The 19141-nt window shown below is 40.2% G+C and overlaps 1 protein-coding gene across 1 annotated transcript in view; it reads right to left on the bottom strand.

Annotated features, from left to right (window-relative positions):
• ABCB7 (ATP binding cassette subfamily B member 7) overlaps positions 1-18907 on the bottom strand; it is a 35841-nt gene extending 16934 nt beyond the window's left edge. Inside the window, exons 1-4 of the mRNA XM_072336163.1 lie at positions 18741-18907; positions 12946-13020; positions 11283-11369; positions 5544-5663 (exon numbers count right to left, since the gene is read on the bottom strand). Of these exons, the coding sequence (XP_072192264.1) occupies positions 5544-5663; positions 11283-11369; positions 12946-13020; positions 18741-18878 (420 nt within the window). The 5' untranslated portion in view covers positions 18879-18907. The remainder of the gene's footprint in view (positions 1-5543; positions 5664-11282; positions 11370-12945; positions 13021-18740) is intronic.
• Positions 18908-19141: the final 234 nt, after the last annotated feature.

The following is a 19141-nucleotide window of genomic DNA, read 5'->3' as shown; positions in this document are numbered from 1 at the left end:
AATGAAGTTAACTGTATCAAACATTGAAGAGTGCTACAACATTTATAAAGTTAGTCTAAATTCAAGTTGGAAGTGAGACTGAGACCTATCAAATATTTTCAGTGTTAACGGCTACTAAGTACTGAAGACTAATGCTGAACCAAGAGAGTAAACTGGATTTTGAGTCTTTATACTAAAGGATTAAAGGAAACCACTGCATTAATTTCTTTAATTTGCTCTGTTTACTTTTCAACATTATTTTAGGCAAGATCTTCATACGCAAATGGAGAAGGAACTCTCCTCCTTCTTTTCTTTCTCTCCTCCCTGAAATACACCAAGCAAAATAAATATATAGAAAAAGACAAGAAAATTCTCAGCACAGCACGCTCCATACAATTCCTTCGAGAAGACAGATGAGATACGAGACGTAGAGGTGAGACTATTGCTGAATAGCTTGTGGTTGAAAACAGAAAGCAGGTCAAAGATGAGGTCCTGTTTCAAATATACTCCTCTGGAACTTACCCATTTATATACTATCATCAGTGTTACACTGATGACCAACATGACAAGGTGCAGGTTTTCCCAGGAGAAGCTACTCAGTGGAAAATAAGAGCATTGTAATGCAGATTGTCTTCATTTCCTGCAGGTTCTCACCAATCTCTCTGCAGGGATTTTACCCATCAGTAGGCAATGCTGTGCTACAGGTAGCTCAGAAACAGAACCACAGATATATTTTCAAGTCCAATTGGAGAACAACAACAACAAAAAAAGATGCATTCTGTAAACCGCAGTTTTCCTTCATAATTAATTTAACCGTTAACGTCGCAGAAATATCTTCTTTCACATCAATATAATTCCATCCAATATAGTATTAAAAGCCTTGTTTCAGGCTGTAGTTGTTTTGACTCCTGCAGGGTAACATCTGAATAATAGACAGCATAGTATTCCATTTCATTAGCCATCACTGCAGTCTGCTTTCCAGTCAAAGAGAAAAAAAGGTCCTCTCAAAAAGTTTATTGCAAGAGAGATGAGAGAATGTGATCACGAACAAACCTTTCTTACTCAGTTTAGTCAATGAGATCCTGTTCACATTCTTAGAAACAAAATTTGGACAGGCTTTTGCACAAACTGCAGCTATCCCTCATAGCCTGGTCTGCGGGCACAAAACACAAAGCTTTTAACAAAGGTAGGAAAATCTCCTGTGCAGAACTGCATTATGCAGTGTACTTACTGAGGTTTCCCTCGTCTTTCCAATACCTGAAAGTTTGATAATAATCCCCATTTAAGCCTTTTTAAAAATACAGATAGTGTTCACATTTATTTATAATTCTGAATGAATAGCTAATCCCTGCCTGAGTTTATTGGAAAGCAAACAGCACCAATGAAGTCATCTCAGCTTAGCAGTCCACATTTAACAGCAGGTTATAGTGCAGTACATCTTGCTAAATGAGTTCAAGCTTTTCTTTTTTTTTAAATGGCTGCACTGTTTTAAGCTGATAATGCACCATCATCTCTGCTCCCATGTGAGGCTGCACTACTTTTAGGGCAAACAGTCTTATCTTTCATTTTGCTTTTCCCAGTACTTCTTGTTTAATAAAGATGATGAATTAGTGACAGGCTGAGCTCCAACATGATAAAAACTGGTCTACAGTGTTGCCAATAATCCAATGAAAAACATCAACTCGAAGACAACTGAATTTATCTCTGGACCAGTATAAAAGTACACACAACTCTAGTCAGGGGGAGTATGAATAGGAAATTCCATCCCTTGAAGAAAGATAGATATCAAAATCTAGAAAACATGGTCCAAATGAGGGAACGTTCTTCTCGCTTCACGCCTTCTTCGCATTCACTGATTACCTAAAGCACACTTTTTTTCAGTAGTATTTCTAAACTTCTTAAATTCCTTCTCATCCACAATTTCTCAAAAAAACAGTTTCTAAAGGTTTATTGTAATTATCTACCTCCATGTAATCACAAGAAGAGTGTAAACGATGATGTGATCAGATACTGATCAGATATGCAATTATCTTCGCACAGAGACAACATTTACAGTACTACACTCATCTATTAAGCCAAACAACTTATTGTCCTGAAGCTTACAGAATCACAAGTCAGTAGAAATGCAAACGATCTGAAAGATTTCTCTGGCTCATGAATAACACATGCTTAGCGTGACCACAAGGCCAAAAAATCACTACAGACTGACAGAGGTGACAAGAGATTCTGTCACATCCATTTGTCTAATCCAGGTCCTCAAGAGTCAGAGCACTTTTTCTTCTTGTGCCACAGAAGAAAAAGGGAAGAAGAGAAGTAAAGGATTTACTGTATATATCCCAGTAGACAAAAAAAAAAAAAATGAGAAGGAATGTTGAAAAAGGAAAAACCATAAAACCTGTACAGGCTAATCTATGTGTCTGAAAACATAGATAATGCCTTGTGTTCTCTTTTTACCTGTCGTACTGGTGCATCTTTCACATCACACGAGTCTAGATAGGCTATAAATATTTAAGATAAAAATTTAAAGCATGTCATAATATAACAAGTCTTCAAAGGGGAAAAAAATACCTTCCTAGCCCTGGAGCAGACTCCATCCTGTCAACTCTCAGTCATAAAAAGCTGTACAAACAGCTCACTCTGAAGGCTAACAATACTACTAGCACTTATGCGTAGACCAAGAGGAACCAAAAATCACAATCATCTGTTCAATGACAGGTAACTGGGCCCCGCTAAAGAAGTCAAGACAGATTATAACTGCAGGCTCTTCAGTAGTTGCACACACACTGGCTTTTGTTTTGAAACCAATTTTTACTGAACTGGAAGACTGAAAGAGATAAGAAATAAGACAAATTATTTCACAAGCAGCAGAAAAAGGGAGGTATGATCTGCAGCTTCTTTGTGCTTTGTGGGCAAGACCATAAGCTGGCACGAGGACCTAGATTTTTTCCTGGAGCTGAGGGTTACTGTGGTAGTTTTGCAGAAAAACTGAAGCTATCCTACAGCCTCTTTCTCAGAGCCACAGCTTCTATCTTTCTTTAAGATGTCAAACTTAACTATATATATATGTATATATATACATATATATATACTTATATATATACACACCCTAAATATATATATATACATACACACACACACACAGAGGTATAAAAATTGAAACTTCTTTGTCAAACCTCAAAAGAAATTGGCCAAAAGGCTTAAAAGAAGAATTTCTTGTGATGGAAGGTGACAGGCATAGTGATCATACGGTTCTCTATGCAAAAGCCCAAAGAACAAGCAACCTTTACAGCAAACGCATACCGAGGATGGAAATCCTTCAGATGCAGACAAGTTCATAGTGAACAAAGAAAGCAGGCCAGGACTGCAGCAAGGAGAAAGACACATTGGCATTCTTGTACTGACAACTGAATAGCAGCGAAACTTTAACTAACTGCTTGTGTGGTCTATTAAGTACCTTGTAATTAACCCCACAAGCAAACTGAACAAAGGGTCCCAGATCAGAAAATGAGGAAATTGCACACAGGTTTTTACATGGTCCGTGCAATTTACAGGTAAACTGATTTGTATTTAATTTTCTGTAGGACAAAGTGACCTTTAGCTCGCCGTGGAAGAAAAGCAATGTTCAGGGCTCAGAGATATAAACTTTCTATAGCTCTCTACAATCTACTGCTTGTCAGTTATGCCACAATAACTATGTGCATATGAGCACATGGAAAATATGGAGCAATTTAAGAAGATTTACCCCACAAAGTAAAAGGAGATATAGTGAGGGATAATGTGTTAAATTGAAATTATTTTATTTTTGAGTTCTAATAGAGCTTTACAATGACTGAAAAGCACAGCTAGACGATTTCCACACAAACTTTCACCCCAGAGTTATAACATACATCTGTTGAGAGCTTATTGTGTGTTTTCTAAATGAAGCTCTTGTTTCCCAAAACAAACATTCTGACAAAACACTTCTAGGAGGCACCTCCTAAAAACCAAGGAAAGTTCAACAGCTTTTCTACTCTCTCCTTTCAGGAAGCTGTATTGAACATCAGTGATTCCAGACTAAACTGGAAGTAGGAAATTTAAAAGAACAGTTAGCACATTCCAACTTCCAGCTACTTCCCTAAAGAGCAATTATTAGAAGCCTGATTTTCTGACAGGGTACTGGGGAAAACTTGTCTCTCACAGTAGATTTTGGTTTTAAACCAAATGCCTCGTTTGCATTCTGACCAAGCTGCAGCTCAAGCCCAATAGGACATGGCATGCCTAATTAGGAATCGAAAAAGCCAAAATGCCTAACTAACCTCTGCACTGAGGAAGCGCTACTATACCAAACTACAAAGAACAATTATTTCCAAGTCTAAAGAAACTGAAAACCTTGAGTGGTTACATACCAGGTATGAGAAACCTACCTGGAGATTTCCATGACTGAGCAGGGCTACTGCTGCTACAAGGGGCATTACTAGTAGTGAAAAAAGTTCTAAGCAACATCACTCATGTCTCAGACCACACAAGAAAACAGCATTCATTAAACCAATGGGGGGGAAGAACTCCATGCCACCCTTCAGGCAAATGAGAAAAACTACAAAAGGAGTACTTTAAACTTCTTTCAATATTGTCTTCAGGCTACTATCTGTAATACCAATAAGAGGCTTTAAAAAGAAACTCAAGAGAATTTGCATATACATCTGTAGATGGTGCGTACTGAAAAGTAGATCACACACAAGCTTAACAAACCAACAATTTATAACAAGTAGAACATTATTGTGAGGGCAACAACCTGGTATATTAAAGCATAAAACTCTCAGCACGTTCATTTTGAGCAAACAGCTTCCCAGATAGTTTTGAGCACACACAAAAGCAGTACTTCATACAGAAAGGATGGAAGCTTGCTTGTACAAACATGCCATATTCTGCAAGTCATCACCTGCATTATCAGCAACTTCCTGAACAGCAGCACAAACCAAAATATCTCTTGAGGACAGTACCAGCTACCACCTGATAGATTGCTTCTACCAGAAAGTGCTGTACACCAAAAGATTGGCTTTTCCCTTTCAGTTCAAATAAACTAGCACGTTTCTTTTCCAAGTACTCTTCTTTTATCAGCTACATAACTCAAGTTTGTTTCTTTGCTCTTTTCACAACACAGCAACGGTGCTGAACGCTGATAAGGAAACACAGCAAGACTAACTCGAGTGCTGAAACTCACTGCTAAGCAGCACCTACTTCAGCTTACCCCATCAAGATGCTAATATTAGCCTCATGTATGGTAAAAACTTCCCTACGTAGGAGGAAGTTGGTTGAGCCATATGTCTCAATGATGCTTACAAAATTTATTTCCAATATTTTTAACTGTTTTGGTGTGTTTTTTTTTTCCCCTAAGACATTTTCTTGCACAAGCTCACATTTGTCCTTCTGAATTATTCCTACAAGGTTTGCACTACATTTAAATTATATTCTTCACTAATCTGTAGAAAACATTTGCATGCATATTTCCCTCTAACAGCTAATAAACACTAACTTTGTTGCAGAAGAGTTTGAGTATCATAATACAACGAAACACTTGTTCTTACCTTTGCACTTGCTAAAAATCCCAGAGATATGGCTACTCTGGCTCGGAGGTCTGGTCTGTCTTTGGGCCACACGTAAGACAGCATCGCTCTGACAATCTTTTTGGCATCTATCTCTTTCAGCTATTGAAAACAACAAACAAAGGCATCACATTATAAAGAGACTCCCACAGCAAAATAACAGTGTAATTAAGAATTAATTGTGTAGATCTGGATAACTTCAGAACTTTATTCGATAGGGAGACAATGTTCAATATGTTCAATATTAGGACCACCTATTAACACTTAGAGCTGTAAGATTTTGGGTTTATATACATGACACTGATAAATCAGATTAATTGTTCTAAACGTCTTCTCAAGAGTGCAAGTAAAACAGAAATGGAACAGAGAAAGACACAATTAACCATAGCTGAGATGGTTCACAGAACAAATAAATGCTTTTTTTTATTTCTGCACAGAATGCAAGGGCTCGCTATTCCTTCTTCAGAAGCTGTTTTAACATAGTATAGAGGCAAACAAAGGGAAAAATTAATAAATAAATAAACACACATTAACAAACAAAAAATAAGGCAAAAAAAGAAGTATAAAAGGTAAAGAAAGTAGTCTGGAGAACACTGAGTTGCAATTAAATGCACTATTTAAAAAGAAACCACTACCATTACAGGAATTCTTATCTTTGAAATTGAACACTTGCAATAATACAGAAGCTGAACAGAGTATAATTTTCAGTTCAGACTATTTGGTTGCATTACTGCAAATTTAAGCATTTCCAATCCCCAATGGTACAGACTTTCATCATTCTATTACCTTTGCAGGTAAGTGAGAAATCCTTTTATTTTCCCAGTGTCTCCTAAGGCATGTTGTCGGGAACAAAAAAGTACTCCTTCAACGGGAGTCTAATGAAGTTAGCCCTAACTACCAACAAGAGAACTGGTCTAGTTGCCTACGCTCAGCTTCAACTACCGTCCCTTCATTTAACAGAACGGTCTCTGAATCTGGGTAAACAGGCTTTATGAGGCTCTTAAGATGAACTTAACTAGCTAAGTTCATTTGTTGCTATGTTTTAGGGTTTGTTTGTTTTTTTTCCCCAAGGGAACTCTTCTTACGAGTTCTTTTCTCACAACTGAGATAACAAACCTTCTTAAGATTTATTTTTTATTTATTTTTTTAAAATAAGGATAAGTTACTTTGTAGATAGATTGATTTATCACTTACACTTGTGAAATATTCCATCGAACTCCAAAGCTAAAAGAATGATAGCCAAGCAAGAATAAAAGTGTATGCAGTGCACACGCAAGTGGCAAAACCTCAGTCTTTGTGTTAGATACACTGGAGTTGATGTCAAAGACATGAGGGTTATCTAAAGTTGAAGGGAGGACAGCAAGTAGCAAATAAACTCTCATTTCTGGCAATATTTTAGAACTGGAGAGGAAAAAGAAAAACCTCAGTCCTTACTTTAAGGTCACTTTTCACTACAGAAGCTCACAGAAAGGGAAATTTTACAACATACTTTAATATTTCCCTCATTAGTTTGTGTGCCTCACCCATCAGGACCTCAGCTTTGAGAACAAAGTCAATTAGAATAGAAATCCTCTGTTAAGATCCAGTGTGAATGAATGAGAAAGGAGTTCTGTTAAAAACTAAGACAACCAGTGAAACCAATCCCATAAGTGTAAGCTTTTAAAAGCTCGGGGAAGTTCATCCCAGTGCTCGTAGTCACTGACTTCAAAGACAACCATCAGGAGAAATATTGTATATTGTCAACAATTGCAAATATAATCCAGCATTACAAAGCGTAAGCACATTTCAAATGACTTTTAAAAAATTGATATAATCAAAGGCTTATAAGGGAACAGAGGATGCAGAATTATTTCTGCTTTGTCCGACCCGCTGAAGACATGGAGGTATCTGCTCCAGCACATACACGAATCTTTCAATTTGAGCTAAGCATATGCATAAATAGCATTTCAAACATTTGGAGAATATCTTTGATCAGCTCTTACAGATTAAAAAGGAAGGTAAAAAAAAAAAGTGGGATCCCATTAATACAGAAGATGCTAGCACAAAAAGTGCAGTTCTCATTATACGCTGCTACTGGATAGTCAGACTTTGTACAGAAAAGCTATTAAAAAGAGAGAAGTGCATTGGCTGCAAACAAGGAACCCATTTCAGCTTTTTCATGGCTCTGAACCGCGACAGAAGTCAGAAGCCAGTCAGTCAGTTGCCAAAGGCCTTGCAAAGGGACAGGAAGAAATATCAAAGGAGATGCAAAATGCGTGCACACTACATCAAAGTTCACCATGAAATAAATGTTACTCCTGTACAGAAACACAAGTTGAAAACTGACTATGCAAGCATCAATATTAAGAATTAGAATAAGCCATCTGTTTAATGAACTCAAGTTCTTTTGAGATTTTTTGTGGTATATAAATGTTAAGAACAAGGTGTTTATTTTAACCTTCTAAGTGGCAGTAATGTTTTATATTTTCTTCCAAGGTTTCTTCCTAAAGAAACTGAAGTAGCAGAAGGAAAAGTAATAAACATACAATACAGCAGGTAGCAAAGGAAAGTCTTTATAAAAGTAGCTGCAGCCCATTTTTTGTTTGTTTGTTTAAATACTACAAAGTACTTAAGACTTATTTGTGAAGGAATAAATACTGCCTCTCTTCCTGTCCCTGACTGTCCCGGATTCTACACCTTCTAGAACACCTAAATAACATATATAATGATTTCTGTTCACAATCTCCAAGGCTACTGAGTACTGCAAAGCATTCAGTGGGCTGGCCCTGTGATTTCACGTGTGAAGTTTCTGCTAGGAAGAAGACCCATCAGAAACGTGATGGACAAAAGTGGTAGCTTGACTCGCATTTAAGCTGTCATCGCTGACAAATGAAAAAAGACCCTGTTCTGGCTCCCTGTGTACTCAGGAAGCTCTACCATCATCTGCATTGTACCAGCATAAGTTGTCTCACATCTGCCTGAGATAATTCTGCAAGCCATTAATGGCTTGATTCCTCCTCTGCTTTTCCATCTCTTTGCAGCACTAAACTCTACAGTCCCAGCCCATTTCTCAAACCACCTCTGGAGGCCATGAAACACCTCAATGAGACTATTCAGTTTATGCGATTGGCAAAAAACTCTTTGGTGCTTGTTGCTGGGTTTCAGCTCAGGAAGGAGTCAGACAATTCTGCAAATTCAGTTACATGAGAAAAAGCATAACTTATTAAGAAAAAAAAACAACACATTGTTTCAGTCCATGGTCAGCAACATGCAGTGAGTGAAGCAGCAGTACTACTTCCCAGCTGAGCCATCTTACGCTAGCTCACCACCTGATGATACACTTACCAAGCAAAACAGCAAAGTGAGGTAGGATTCCTTTTCAACCTGCCATATCAGCTTAAATATACGTCAAACAAGCTTTGGGGAAAAAAAAGTGCTTCATTTTTTGTCTTCTTACTGTCAGTCCCTCCACAGGGGGCAAGCAGTGACTAGCAAACCAAATAGCAACCAAGTGAAATGATGGTAGGGGCAGGTTAATTATCTCCACTCCATCATGACTAGCAATGTTTCCATAAGGAAGTAATATATAACTGCTTAGCAACAAGTCAGACACCACAGCTTTTATTGCTGCCTATTCCACTTACAGAAATCTAACACACACACACAAACCAGGCTGAAAATAGTAAAATAATGCTACTGTTTTCAGCCTTCTGCACATTGGCTACTGTTGCAAGCACAATTTCTTTTGTAACAAAACAGACTTGCAATCTTCCAGTTATTTGTGAGATGAAGGCAACACCTACTGCCCTTCACAAACACTTCCTTTTTGTTCATCCCTAGCATTTAGCTCTTTATTCCCTGGAGCTGGTAGAGGAGGGGGAATTTAAAACGTCAGTCCCCAAATCAGTTTCTGGAACAAATAAGCTTGTTTGTCAAAAATAAGCAAACTGGAAGAGATACAGGTTTAATATTGCTGGTGTGCATTCCCTCCAGTTTCCCTGGAAGTATAATTCTAGGGGGAGAAGATTTCCCATTGTAATCTGAGTATCGGTTCTTTTGTGCATCTGTGCACGCATGGAAGAACTACACTGTCACATCAGATTTCCTTCACTTCTGCTGAGAACCTCTCAGATTTTGTATCCATGGTCTTTATTTTTCCACTCTCCACGCAGGTGGTTCAGTTGGAAAAGACCTGCATTTTAGGGAGCAGCTTTTTAAAGAGAGCACAAACAAAGCCCTGCAGCAATCCTGAAGGTAGGTCAGTTGTGAAGCTGGGTATGTGATTTGCAACTAAACTGTATGAAGGCAAGTTTGTTTTAAGTAGACGTTAAAAATGTTTTACATGGACACATTAAAAGAAAATAAGGTTTTGACAGCGAACAGGCAATATTCTGCTGATCAACATACCCAGAGAAATAAAAATTTGAGTAGGAAAAAGTAATAACTAAACTCAATGGACATATGAGAACTAGAGTGGCAACAGGGAGTGTAATGGTCCCCTTCCACTTAAAGGAAAAGTGCAATCCATAACAATCATATTCAAGAACATGTACCTTTAGGATAACTAGGGAGATGAACAGCTTCTTGGCTTTAAAGTCTACCTTTCCTAAGAAATATGTCAAAAGAAAGCCTGCACACATTGCAAGTAGGGTTGTAAAATTAGTCTGAAGTTCACGCTATGTGCTGCACCGGTTATGCTACCAACGTAAAACGCTGGACTCTTCTGCATCCCCCAAGCCTTGTTCAAAAGTGATCACAGATGCTTGCTAAAACAAACTGGTTTTAGGTTATAAAACCTCACTCTTATTGCAAGAGCAATAAATGATAGCAAATACTCTCCTTACTCCTGCTTATAGCACAAACATGTTGAGATTAAACAGTGGGGTAACTTAAATTTTGGGTTGAAAGAAGATCCATTCCTTTACAGCTACAGGAAAATGGACTGCCAGAGCTGCCAGGCTGTGGGGAGCAAAGCAGCCCCGAAACACGTCATCATCACCACAGTCTTTGCTGGCCTCAAGAAGATCCCATCAGAGCCTGTTATAAACTACCTGACAGCACTGCAAGCATACACAGCATCTGATGCAGAGCAAATGCAAAGACAAAAGTTACATAACTCAAGCTCTTTGATTTTGTAATTTTAAAAAGGCCAAGTTTACATTGCATTGCTTTAACCAAAAGCCCGCCTCATTTTCTAACTTTAACCATTTCAGTTAATAAAGATACTGCCTCTCCTTACATACCTATCATCGTTATTTGTACGTATGTGCTTCCTGATTATAAACGTAGTCAAAGTAAACCAGATGCATCAACATTAAATCAAAGTAAAAACACATGTACAATTTCATTAGGTTTCTTCCTCCTGTTTTAGTTGCAGTTTCACCAGCTGATGTGCTAACTTGTACCCACAAGCTAATGTCAAGTCAAGGGGACAGATGATTCACAAAAAAGAATACCAGAGCACATTAAGCTACAACGGAATGTGCTTGGTATGAAAAAAAATTAACTTAATGCATAGAAGTTACAAAGGAATGCAACACAAGCATTGTATTTTAATGAAACTGAAGACCTTCGCCAAACGCTTATAATAACTGTATTAATCTAAGAGCTACATTAACAAGTAACCAGAATCTACTGTGCTACAGCATTCAGACATCTATCAATAGTTTTTAATTAATCGCTGTTTGAGGTCTTCAGCATTTTTAAGGAAAAAAACAATGTAATAACAAAGCAATTTTTTACCCCTTCCTTTGGATCTGTGTGAAGCCCTCCACCTGCATGTCCATGCCAACACATTCTCTTTTCTATCACTTGCAAGCTTGGGGAAATCTGTGTGAAAAAGAGAAGTTAATTTGCAAGAACATCAGGAAACACGCATTTAAAAGCCAACAGAAAGAACAACCATAAGTCTGTTTTTCTCCTCTTACCCTCCAACTGACTCAGCTTGCATTAATAAAAGATCCTACCTCAAAAACCTTGCCTTGCTTAAGGATACAATAAGAAAATTATAAATCTAGCTGTATAGCAAAGACAACATTCCAAGTAGCCAGAAGGTAAAGAAAACAGTCTTAAACATTTATGTTAAAACGACACCTACAACTAAGAAATAGAGCAAAGAACATTGAAAAGAAAAAGCTTTGGAAGATAAATGTTCTTGGACATGTTAATAAATAAAGTGGGACATACTTAAAAGCAATTTTGTACGTGAAAATACTCTTTTCACGTACAAAAATAACAACTCTGCTGAGGGGTCAAAAAAAGGAGGTAAACTCACTTCCGACTCCTTTCCTATCAGGATGAGGATGGCCTACTGGTACCGTATGACAGATAAAAGTCTACAAGGTCCAGAGCCCCAGCTGCAATTTGGAACAACACGTACAGGTGCAGCAGCAATACAAACCCACTTCATCAAAACAAATGCTCCCTCCTATTCACATAAGTAAGATAACTTGCTAAATAAATACGGAGAAAAATTCTGAATTTATAAATCCAAGTAGATGCACTATAAAAAAAATAACAACTAACTATTACTCCAATTTCAATGTGCTTGCCATAAGCAACAGACATGTTAAAGCTTATCAGAAGAGTCTGCATTTTGTTCAGAAGATGTGTTAGGTGTTTAAAACCTCCTTTCAGTAAAACTTATTGACAAGCTCTTTAGGAATCTCACTGTATGGATATGGTGTGATACCAGAGCTTGGAGTTTCCCAAAGCAAAGTTCCACACCTTTTGTATTTTAAAGAATTCTTCAAAGATTATTTGACACAGTCAAAATGCTCAGCAGATTTTAACTTAAGTCTGTTCTATGAGCATTGTTTTGTTGTTTTTTCATAAAAGTAATAAAAAAAACACAGACACGTTTTAACTTCATTCAAGCCAAATACGCTGCTTAGAAATACAACATAATCATTCCATGAACTCATTAAAAAATGAATCTTCCTTATGTTTACATTAGCACTAAAGCAAGCAGATTTCACAAGAATAAGAGCCTGACATCCTGTTGTTCACGATGAGAATAAATTTGCAAAGTTTCTTCATACTTCACAATCTAAGCAGGAATCTGAAGGAATAAAGCCCTACATGCTCATGGAAAACTCACAGCTTTCTAGGCACTGGTATTTTTCTATGCCCAGTAGCATGAATTTAAATAAAAATGTAAACTTTGTGTATTGATAAGAATTCTTGTCTACAATGTGCTGTGCTATTGTTTGTTTATAGGGATTCAAAAGGCACAGGAAGTGCAAAAGTCTGAAGCTTCAAGACGCCTTCCTTTCATGAGGTGGAAACATAACTTCAACTTGCTGTACTTCAAAACTGTAAGGGTTGGGGGGAAGGGAGAATATGGAAAGACTCTCCAAGAATTTCCTCCTCCCCGTGAGTAGGAAGAAGAGAAATTTCTACCTACATCTGATATCTCCAAAAATGGCCTCGAATGACCTCCCAGACTCTGCCATGATCTTCGTTTGCAGATTGGTGGAATCTACAGAATAAAAAGGAGAATAAAAAAAAAATGTAACGGAGCAAAGCAGAACGGGCACTTCACATTCGGATAATATTCATCTGGTTTAAGTAAACAAGCAGAACATGGTAATGAGGCAGATGGTTTGCTTCTTTTTTGACAACTGGCCACAGGAAAAGAGAATGAAAACTGGTGGGGAGCTGCTGTAAAATAAATTACATGCAACCATCAGAAATTCTAAATGACAATTAAACTTTTCCTTCTCTTCATACTCAGTCCCATCAGGCTTCATTATTTTTGCATCACAAAAGTCCTCAGGTTTTCCCTTTCCTCTCATTTTAAGTCTTCTCCCAGTTTGTCTTCTGAGTTTCTCAATTTTTTTTGCTCTATTTTACGTACCAAATTGTTATGCATATAGGTTCTGCCACTTTCACTCCCTCCCAGCTTAGCTGATTCCACACGGCCAATCACAGCTACAGCTCTTCCCTGGGATGCTTTAGGATCACTACCAATCACAGCCTGGCTAATGGCAGGTTTCAAGGCAGGCAGAACACAAGATGGTCACCATTCACAAACTTGTCAGTGCATCTCATGGGCACGCTGCTAGGCACCAAGTGCAGCATGCTTTACACGACGAAATGAGAGCAGCTACTTTTCCGTAGAAGGTTCTAAGGACCACTTATTTTCCCCAGACAGTTTAACTGACAGTGCTTCCCAATGGGGAAAACAAGTACCTCCGAGTTAGCAAAGAAGATTCCACAACATCCTTGATGTATTCAGTATTACACGTTTTACTGCTCTGCTCCAACATTAACCACACATCTCACGTGTAAAAACAAATGCACACACACAAAAAAACAACTGCTCATCACCTCGAGGCAAAGGACAAATGTCCCCACACAGGACACACTTATTTCCAGCACCTCTATTCTACAGCAACACACGCAGGAAGGGCAAACATCAGAACTGCACACTTATCAGAGCTCATTGGCCTGACCTAACTGTCCTGATGCTTCCCAGACCAGAGCTGAATTAAGGAGCTGCATCTGTAAGGCAGTTCATTGCAAATAACCTTGTCACTTGCTGTCAACACAGTAGATTCCATCTAAACTAACACAGTCTCCATATGAACAGTGACAGCTTCATAAACAGAAAACATAACAGAAGGAGACAAGGGATTTGAGAGACGTCACCATGTCCCAAGTTACTGCAAATTAATGTAATTGCTACAAAGGCACCGTTATTTCAGATAAAGCTCCCACCAACATGCAAGAGGAAGATTAAACACTCCTTGCAGCAACCACCACGGTGGCACCTGACAACAACCTAGGACCTAACACCAAATGAAGCCATACAACTAATACAACAGCAAAGGCAGTTACAGCATACAGACAGCATACTGACATCCTTGGTGTCTTTACACCAGCAGTTATACTTCTCTAAGCAAGTGATGCAGATAACGGACTGCTGAAACACCACACCACAGAGAAGGTTAGGGGCTGATGAACCAACTGCTCACTGCTGTGCTTTGGCTTTTCTTAAGACAACACAGCTGGAACCTCTCCTGAGCAGTATCATGCTCTATTGCTTGGCTTTGCAAGAAAAAGAATACATTAATCCTAAGTATTATCAAACTCGATAACTCAGAATGCATTTCTGTTGTTATATATTCCCAGTACATGGGAACAGATAACTGACGCCCCAACAGTTACTGGAAAGAAGCTAAGTACTGTTCTTGGAGAACGTATTAAGGCACCACAAAACCATTTAACTAATGATTTATATCCTGTGGCAAACCCACAAGTTTCCTTTTGATGGAAGTACAAGAGAAACATCACAGAAACAAGTTCTGTCGAAATACCAACGGATCTATCTCAATTGCTGCACTAGGCGGTCTTCAGTTGACTGGGGCCATGAACTGCTACAGGGCTGAGAGATGAAAACAGTGACAAGGGCGTGTGATTTGCACAAGATATGTGGAGAAACACGTGCCTGGAAGACTACAAGTTCCCCTCTTCTCTCAAGCTCTTGTTAAAAACCAAGACTTCAGCAACAAAATGAAGAACTGAACATGGACAAGGTGAGCAACTTACCACAGTGGTGAGACTTCCAGCCACCACAGCATTATTAACAAAACCAGAGCAGGGCTGAAACTTACACTGTTACTCTCCATACATCCCTTAAGCAGACTTAGCACTCCTCTGTCCCTCACTACAGCTCCTTCCAAAATAAATCCAGAATGCAAAGGAAAGCATACTTAGTCCTTGTTGCTGCAGATAACAGCAGCATCTCAGAACTTCATCCCAGCACAAACAAGCCCTGCTGATTTCAGATGTCAGGGAACTACGTGGGGTACCTAAATTCTGGCACTTTCTAACTCTGCACCATTATGTTCCCTTAATGTGTTCTTGGATACGATTCTGTATACTCTAAAGGATGAAACAGATGCCTAGTACTGATTGCACATAAGAATCATATTGCTAAAGTGCCACGACTGTTGGTAGTAGTTTAAATACTATCAATGCAAACAAGCAACAGGGATTAGACACACTGGCACGAGGTGAAACCCACACTTAGGAGCTACTCTGCAGAGCACAATGTACTACACTAGCCTAACAGGAATTGGTTTGTTTCCTTTTTTAAGCTAATTGTAACAGAAAAGTGAAGGTAGGACTCAAAAAGCTGTGCAGTACTCGCATCCCAGTGTTAACTTAAGAGTGACATACAGCAAGAAAGGAAGAGATGAATAGCAGAGGAAAACAAGAAAAGACAAAACTATTCCAGTAGGCAGAATACATTACCTTTAGAAATATAAACTGAACTGTTACAAGTATGAGCAACATAAACTTAACCGGAGATGCATCTAACACCATACAGCTGCTCTGCACACATATCCAGAACAAATAAAACTAAGATGATTAAATAACAGATTTGAAACAGATGTCAGTAGTTGTGAAATGACGATACCAAGATGATAAACATCTGTATAATTTCACAAAATCAGGCTTCAGGTAAATAAGTAACTTGAACCAAAACACCCGCAACTCCTTGCAGCTGCTTTCAGGGCGAGGGATGTCATTAAGTCATGCACAAGAACACACTATCGCATGCCATGCGGCAGGCTGGAAGGCCAAGATAACACAAAAAAAAATAGGCTCTTCTACTTTCTGCCATTGCAATTCACACCAGCTTCCCAAGCCATGCTTTATGCAGCTGCTGAAGTTACCTCTGAAAGAAACTCCTCCATATATGCCTCAGCTTCAGCAGATTCATATTAAAATAGCTATCTTTACTTATAGGCTGTTGTGTCTTTTCTGTTGAATGTTATTTTCCCCTATTTAAGCTTTTATTTTGGATGCAGGGCAAACCCTACTACAAAATCAAGGAGAACAACAACCTTGAACCACTGGAGGGTGACATGAAGGAACTACATTTATGGATATACAAATTTATCTCAACAGCAAATTGATTCTGATCAGAGTTCCACGATATTTATGACATCAGCTTTGTCATTCTATAAGCTCAGCTGTTTTCCTCTCCAGGATACAAAGGTTACATATCCGATTACTCAGAAAAGCAAGGCTGATCAAACTGCTGAAACAAGTGGGAGGGAAGAAGGACGTGGATTATCAACAGAATCCAAACAAGTCTGAATATTAAGAGAGCGGGTCATAAGCATTTATGTCACAATGACTGCCCTTTCTTACACTCAACAAGCTAGTGCAAGAGCTAACCCACAATTGATACCTACAATAGAGCAATAAATGTCATAGAAGAGCTCTTACACATGCTAAAAATACAGACACCATATGTACACGGTACATGCACAACCCACAGCATTTCACATGAAAACTAAAACATTCAAAGGATTCAAACAAGCAATTATACACATCATGATGCTTTCGTTGCTGTTTGCTCACTGTGACATTTGAAATTCCTAGGAATACTGGGCAAGTACCAAGATATTAACATACATGGGAAAATATTTGGTGTGCATCAGCTTCAGCTTCTCTTCTTACATAAGTTCCAATACTAAAAGCCTCCCAGATTTACTAGCTCAGTCCTGCTCGTCTCTTCTTCTAAGTAACATTAATTTGATTGCCATCTGTATCAGAACTCTGCCTGTCAGAGGCAATAAATCAAGGCGACAATGAGAAGTTCGTCATAAACAGCAGTGCTCTTGGAAGGATAAAAGGCTTAAGGTTATTATCAAGCAGAACTAATAGCTATCGGAGAATTTATGGAAAGCTAATTCATTTGATCTCCGAGATGCACTTCCTTCCCTCACATTGAAAAACACATATGAATTATTGAAAGCTGGACTCATTCTATCTAAGATACGTACTCAATCCCTTACTTGCAATCAGAATCATTCACTGGAACATGCTGACAGAAAGAATTCCAATTTGTACCTTAGTTACAAGCGCTCATCTCCAGCATGAAGCTTATAACATCCAAAGACAGCTGCGGCAACCCTCAGTGCAAGAATACTGTCAAACTTATTGCATGCCCCGCTGGAATTAGAGAAGATGGATGTTGCTCTGGAACCACATTTTTAACACTGATTTGAGGATGGAAACTGCTTAGACTAACCTGATGCTCACATTTAACTTAATTCCTGTGCTCATAGCAGACTACAGAGTGCTCTACTGTTCAAAAGTTGAACTATTAGAAGTGTGGGAATAGAATTACTGCCCAAACACTGAGAAGCAGACTGGGATAAGAAAGGGAAAAAGGGAACAACAAAGAGCTGACTGCTCCAAAATATAGAAAATAGAGCAAAGCTGAACTGAATGCATTCAATCATTTGCAAAGGAGCAGTTAACTATGAAACTGTTCCCTTAACGCAAGTCGTTTTGTCCCATGTTTAACTGCTGAAAATAAAAAGTAGCTGACTACAAAACTGCTGTCAGACTCAAAAGCAAAGTCTTACCCTCCCAATTTAATGCTACCGGCAACTTCCCTATGAAAGGAGCCTTCGTACTGGAACAGCAGCTCTTCCTGAGCAAGCAAGTTACAGAACTGCTGAGGAAAGACCACAAGCCACATGCTTTAGAAAGCCAGTTGGAAGAAGCCCTTTCAACACCAGGCTCTGTGACAAGGAACAGCAAGGGGTGGGAAGTGAGGTATGTCCCAGGGCAGCGTGCTGCTGCCTCACAAACTGCAGCGCCCACACCAGCACAGCCCCACAGCCTGCTGCACAACGCTGCTTCCTCCATGAAGCTTGCTGCAAAGCAAGAACCAGAGACCAAACACCTTTAAAGGCGGCAAGTGACATAAGAAAGCGCCGAGGATCAGATTTTACCCGCACCGACGGCCAGCCCTCGGCAGTAACGCTCAGCCTGGAAGGGTCAGGCCGGCCCCGATGAGCGCAGCACAGCGGTTGGTGACCCCGCACCCCCCGCCTGAAGGCAGCACACACCGCTACGCCGAGCAGCGCGCCCAGGGCTCCCAGACGCGACGCACTCACACGAGGCGCACAGCTGCCAGGCCCCGAGGTGCAGCCCGGGCCGCCGCGAACCGAAGGCCCAGAAGACGGAGCCCAACAGCCCCAGGAGCTCACGGGGACACCCGGAAACCCGCCGCCGCTCGACACGCGGATTTCGAACGCCTTTCCAGCGAGCTGCCAGCGGACGCGGGGCACAGAACAGCGGGATCCGCACCCCGACGGCAGCTCCGGCGCGGCGCCCTCCGCGCCCAAAGCCGTCTCTCCCCTTCCCCTCCCGCTCGGCCACACGCACCGTGACGCTGCGCGGGCCGCCCCGCCGCCTCCCGCTCCCCGCGAACCAGTCGTGCGCGCAGGCGGCGGCCGCCGGAGGCCGCAGCAGAGCGATGGCGAGCAACAACCGGCGCGGACAAGAGGCCGCCGGCAGCACCATCTTGGCAGCGGAGCGCGGGGGGTTGTGGGACGGCGGCGGAGCGCGGGGCGGGGCGGGGCGGAGCGGCGGTACCCGACGGGGCGAGATCCCTCCCGGCACGAGTGGGGGAGAAAGACGGAGAGGAGCCGGAGGACGGCTGGCTTGGAGCTAATCTGTAACGAGGCAGGCTTCTTCCTACCCGCGCTTCGATGCGTAGCTTTGCTCCTGAGCGGGCTTCGGTTTAAACGACGGAGGCGCCGTTTGTCTGTGGTTAATCTAATGGT

Source organism: Excalfactoria chinensis, chromosome 4 (genome assembly GCF_039878825.1).
Source record: "Excalfactoria chinensis isolate bCotChi1 chromosome 4, bCotChi1.hap2, whole genome shotgun sequence".
NCBI classification, from domain to species: domain Eukaryota; kingdom Metazoa; phylum Chordata; class Aves; order Galliformes; family Phasianidae; genus Excalfactoria; species Excalfactoria chinensis.
Note: the sequence above shows the minus strand (reverse complement) of the source record. Positions and strands in the feature narration are given on the sequence as shown.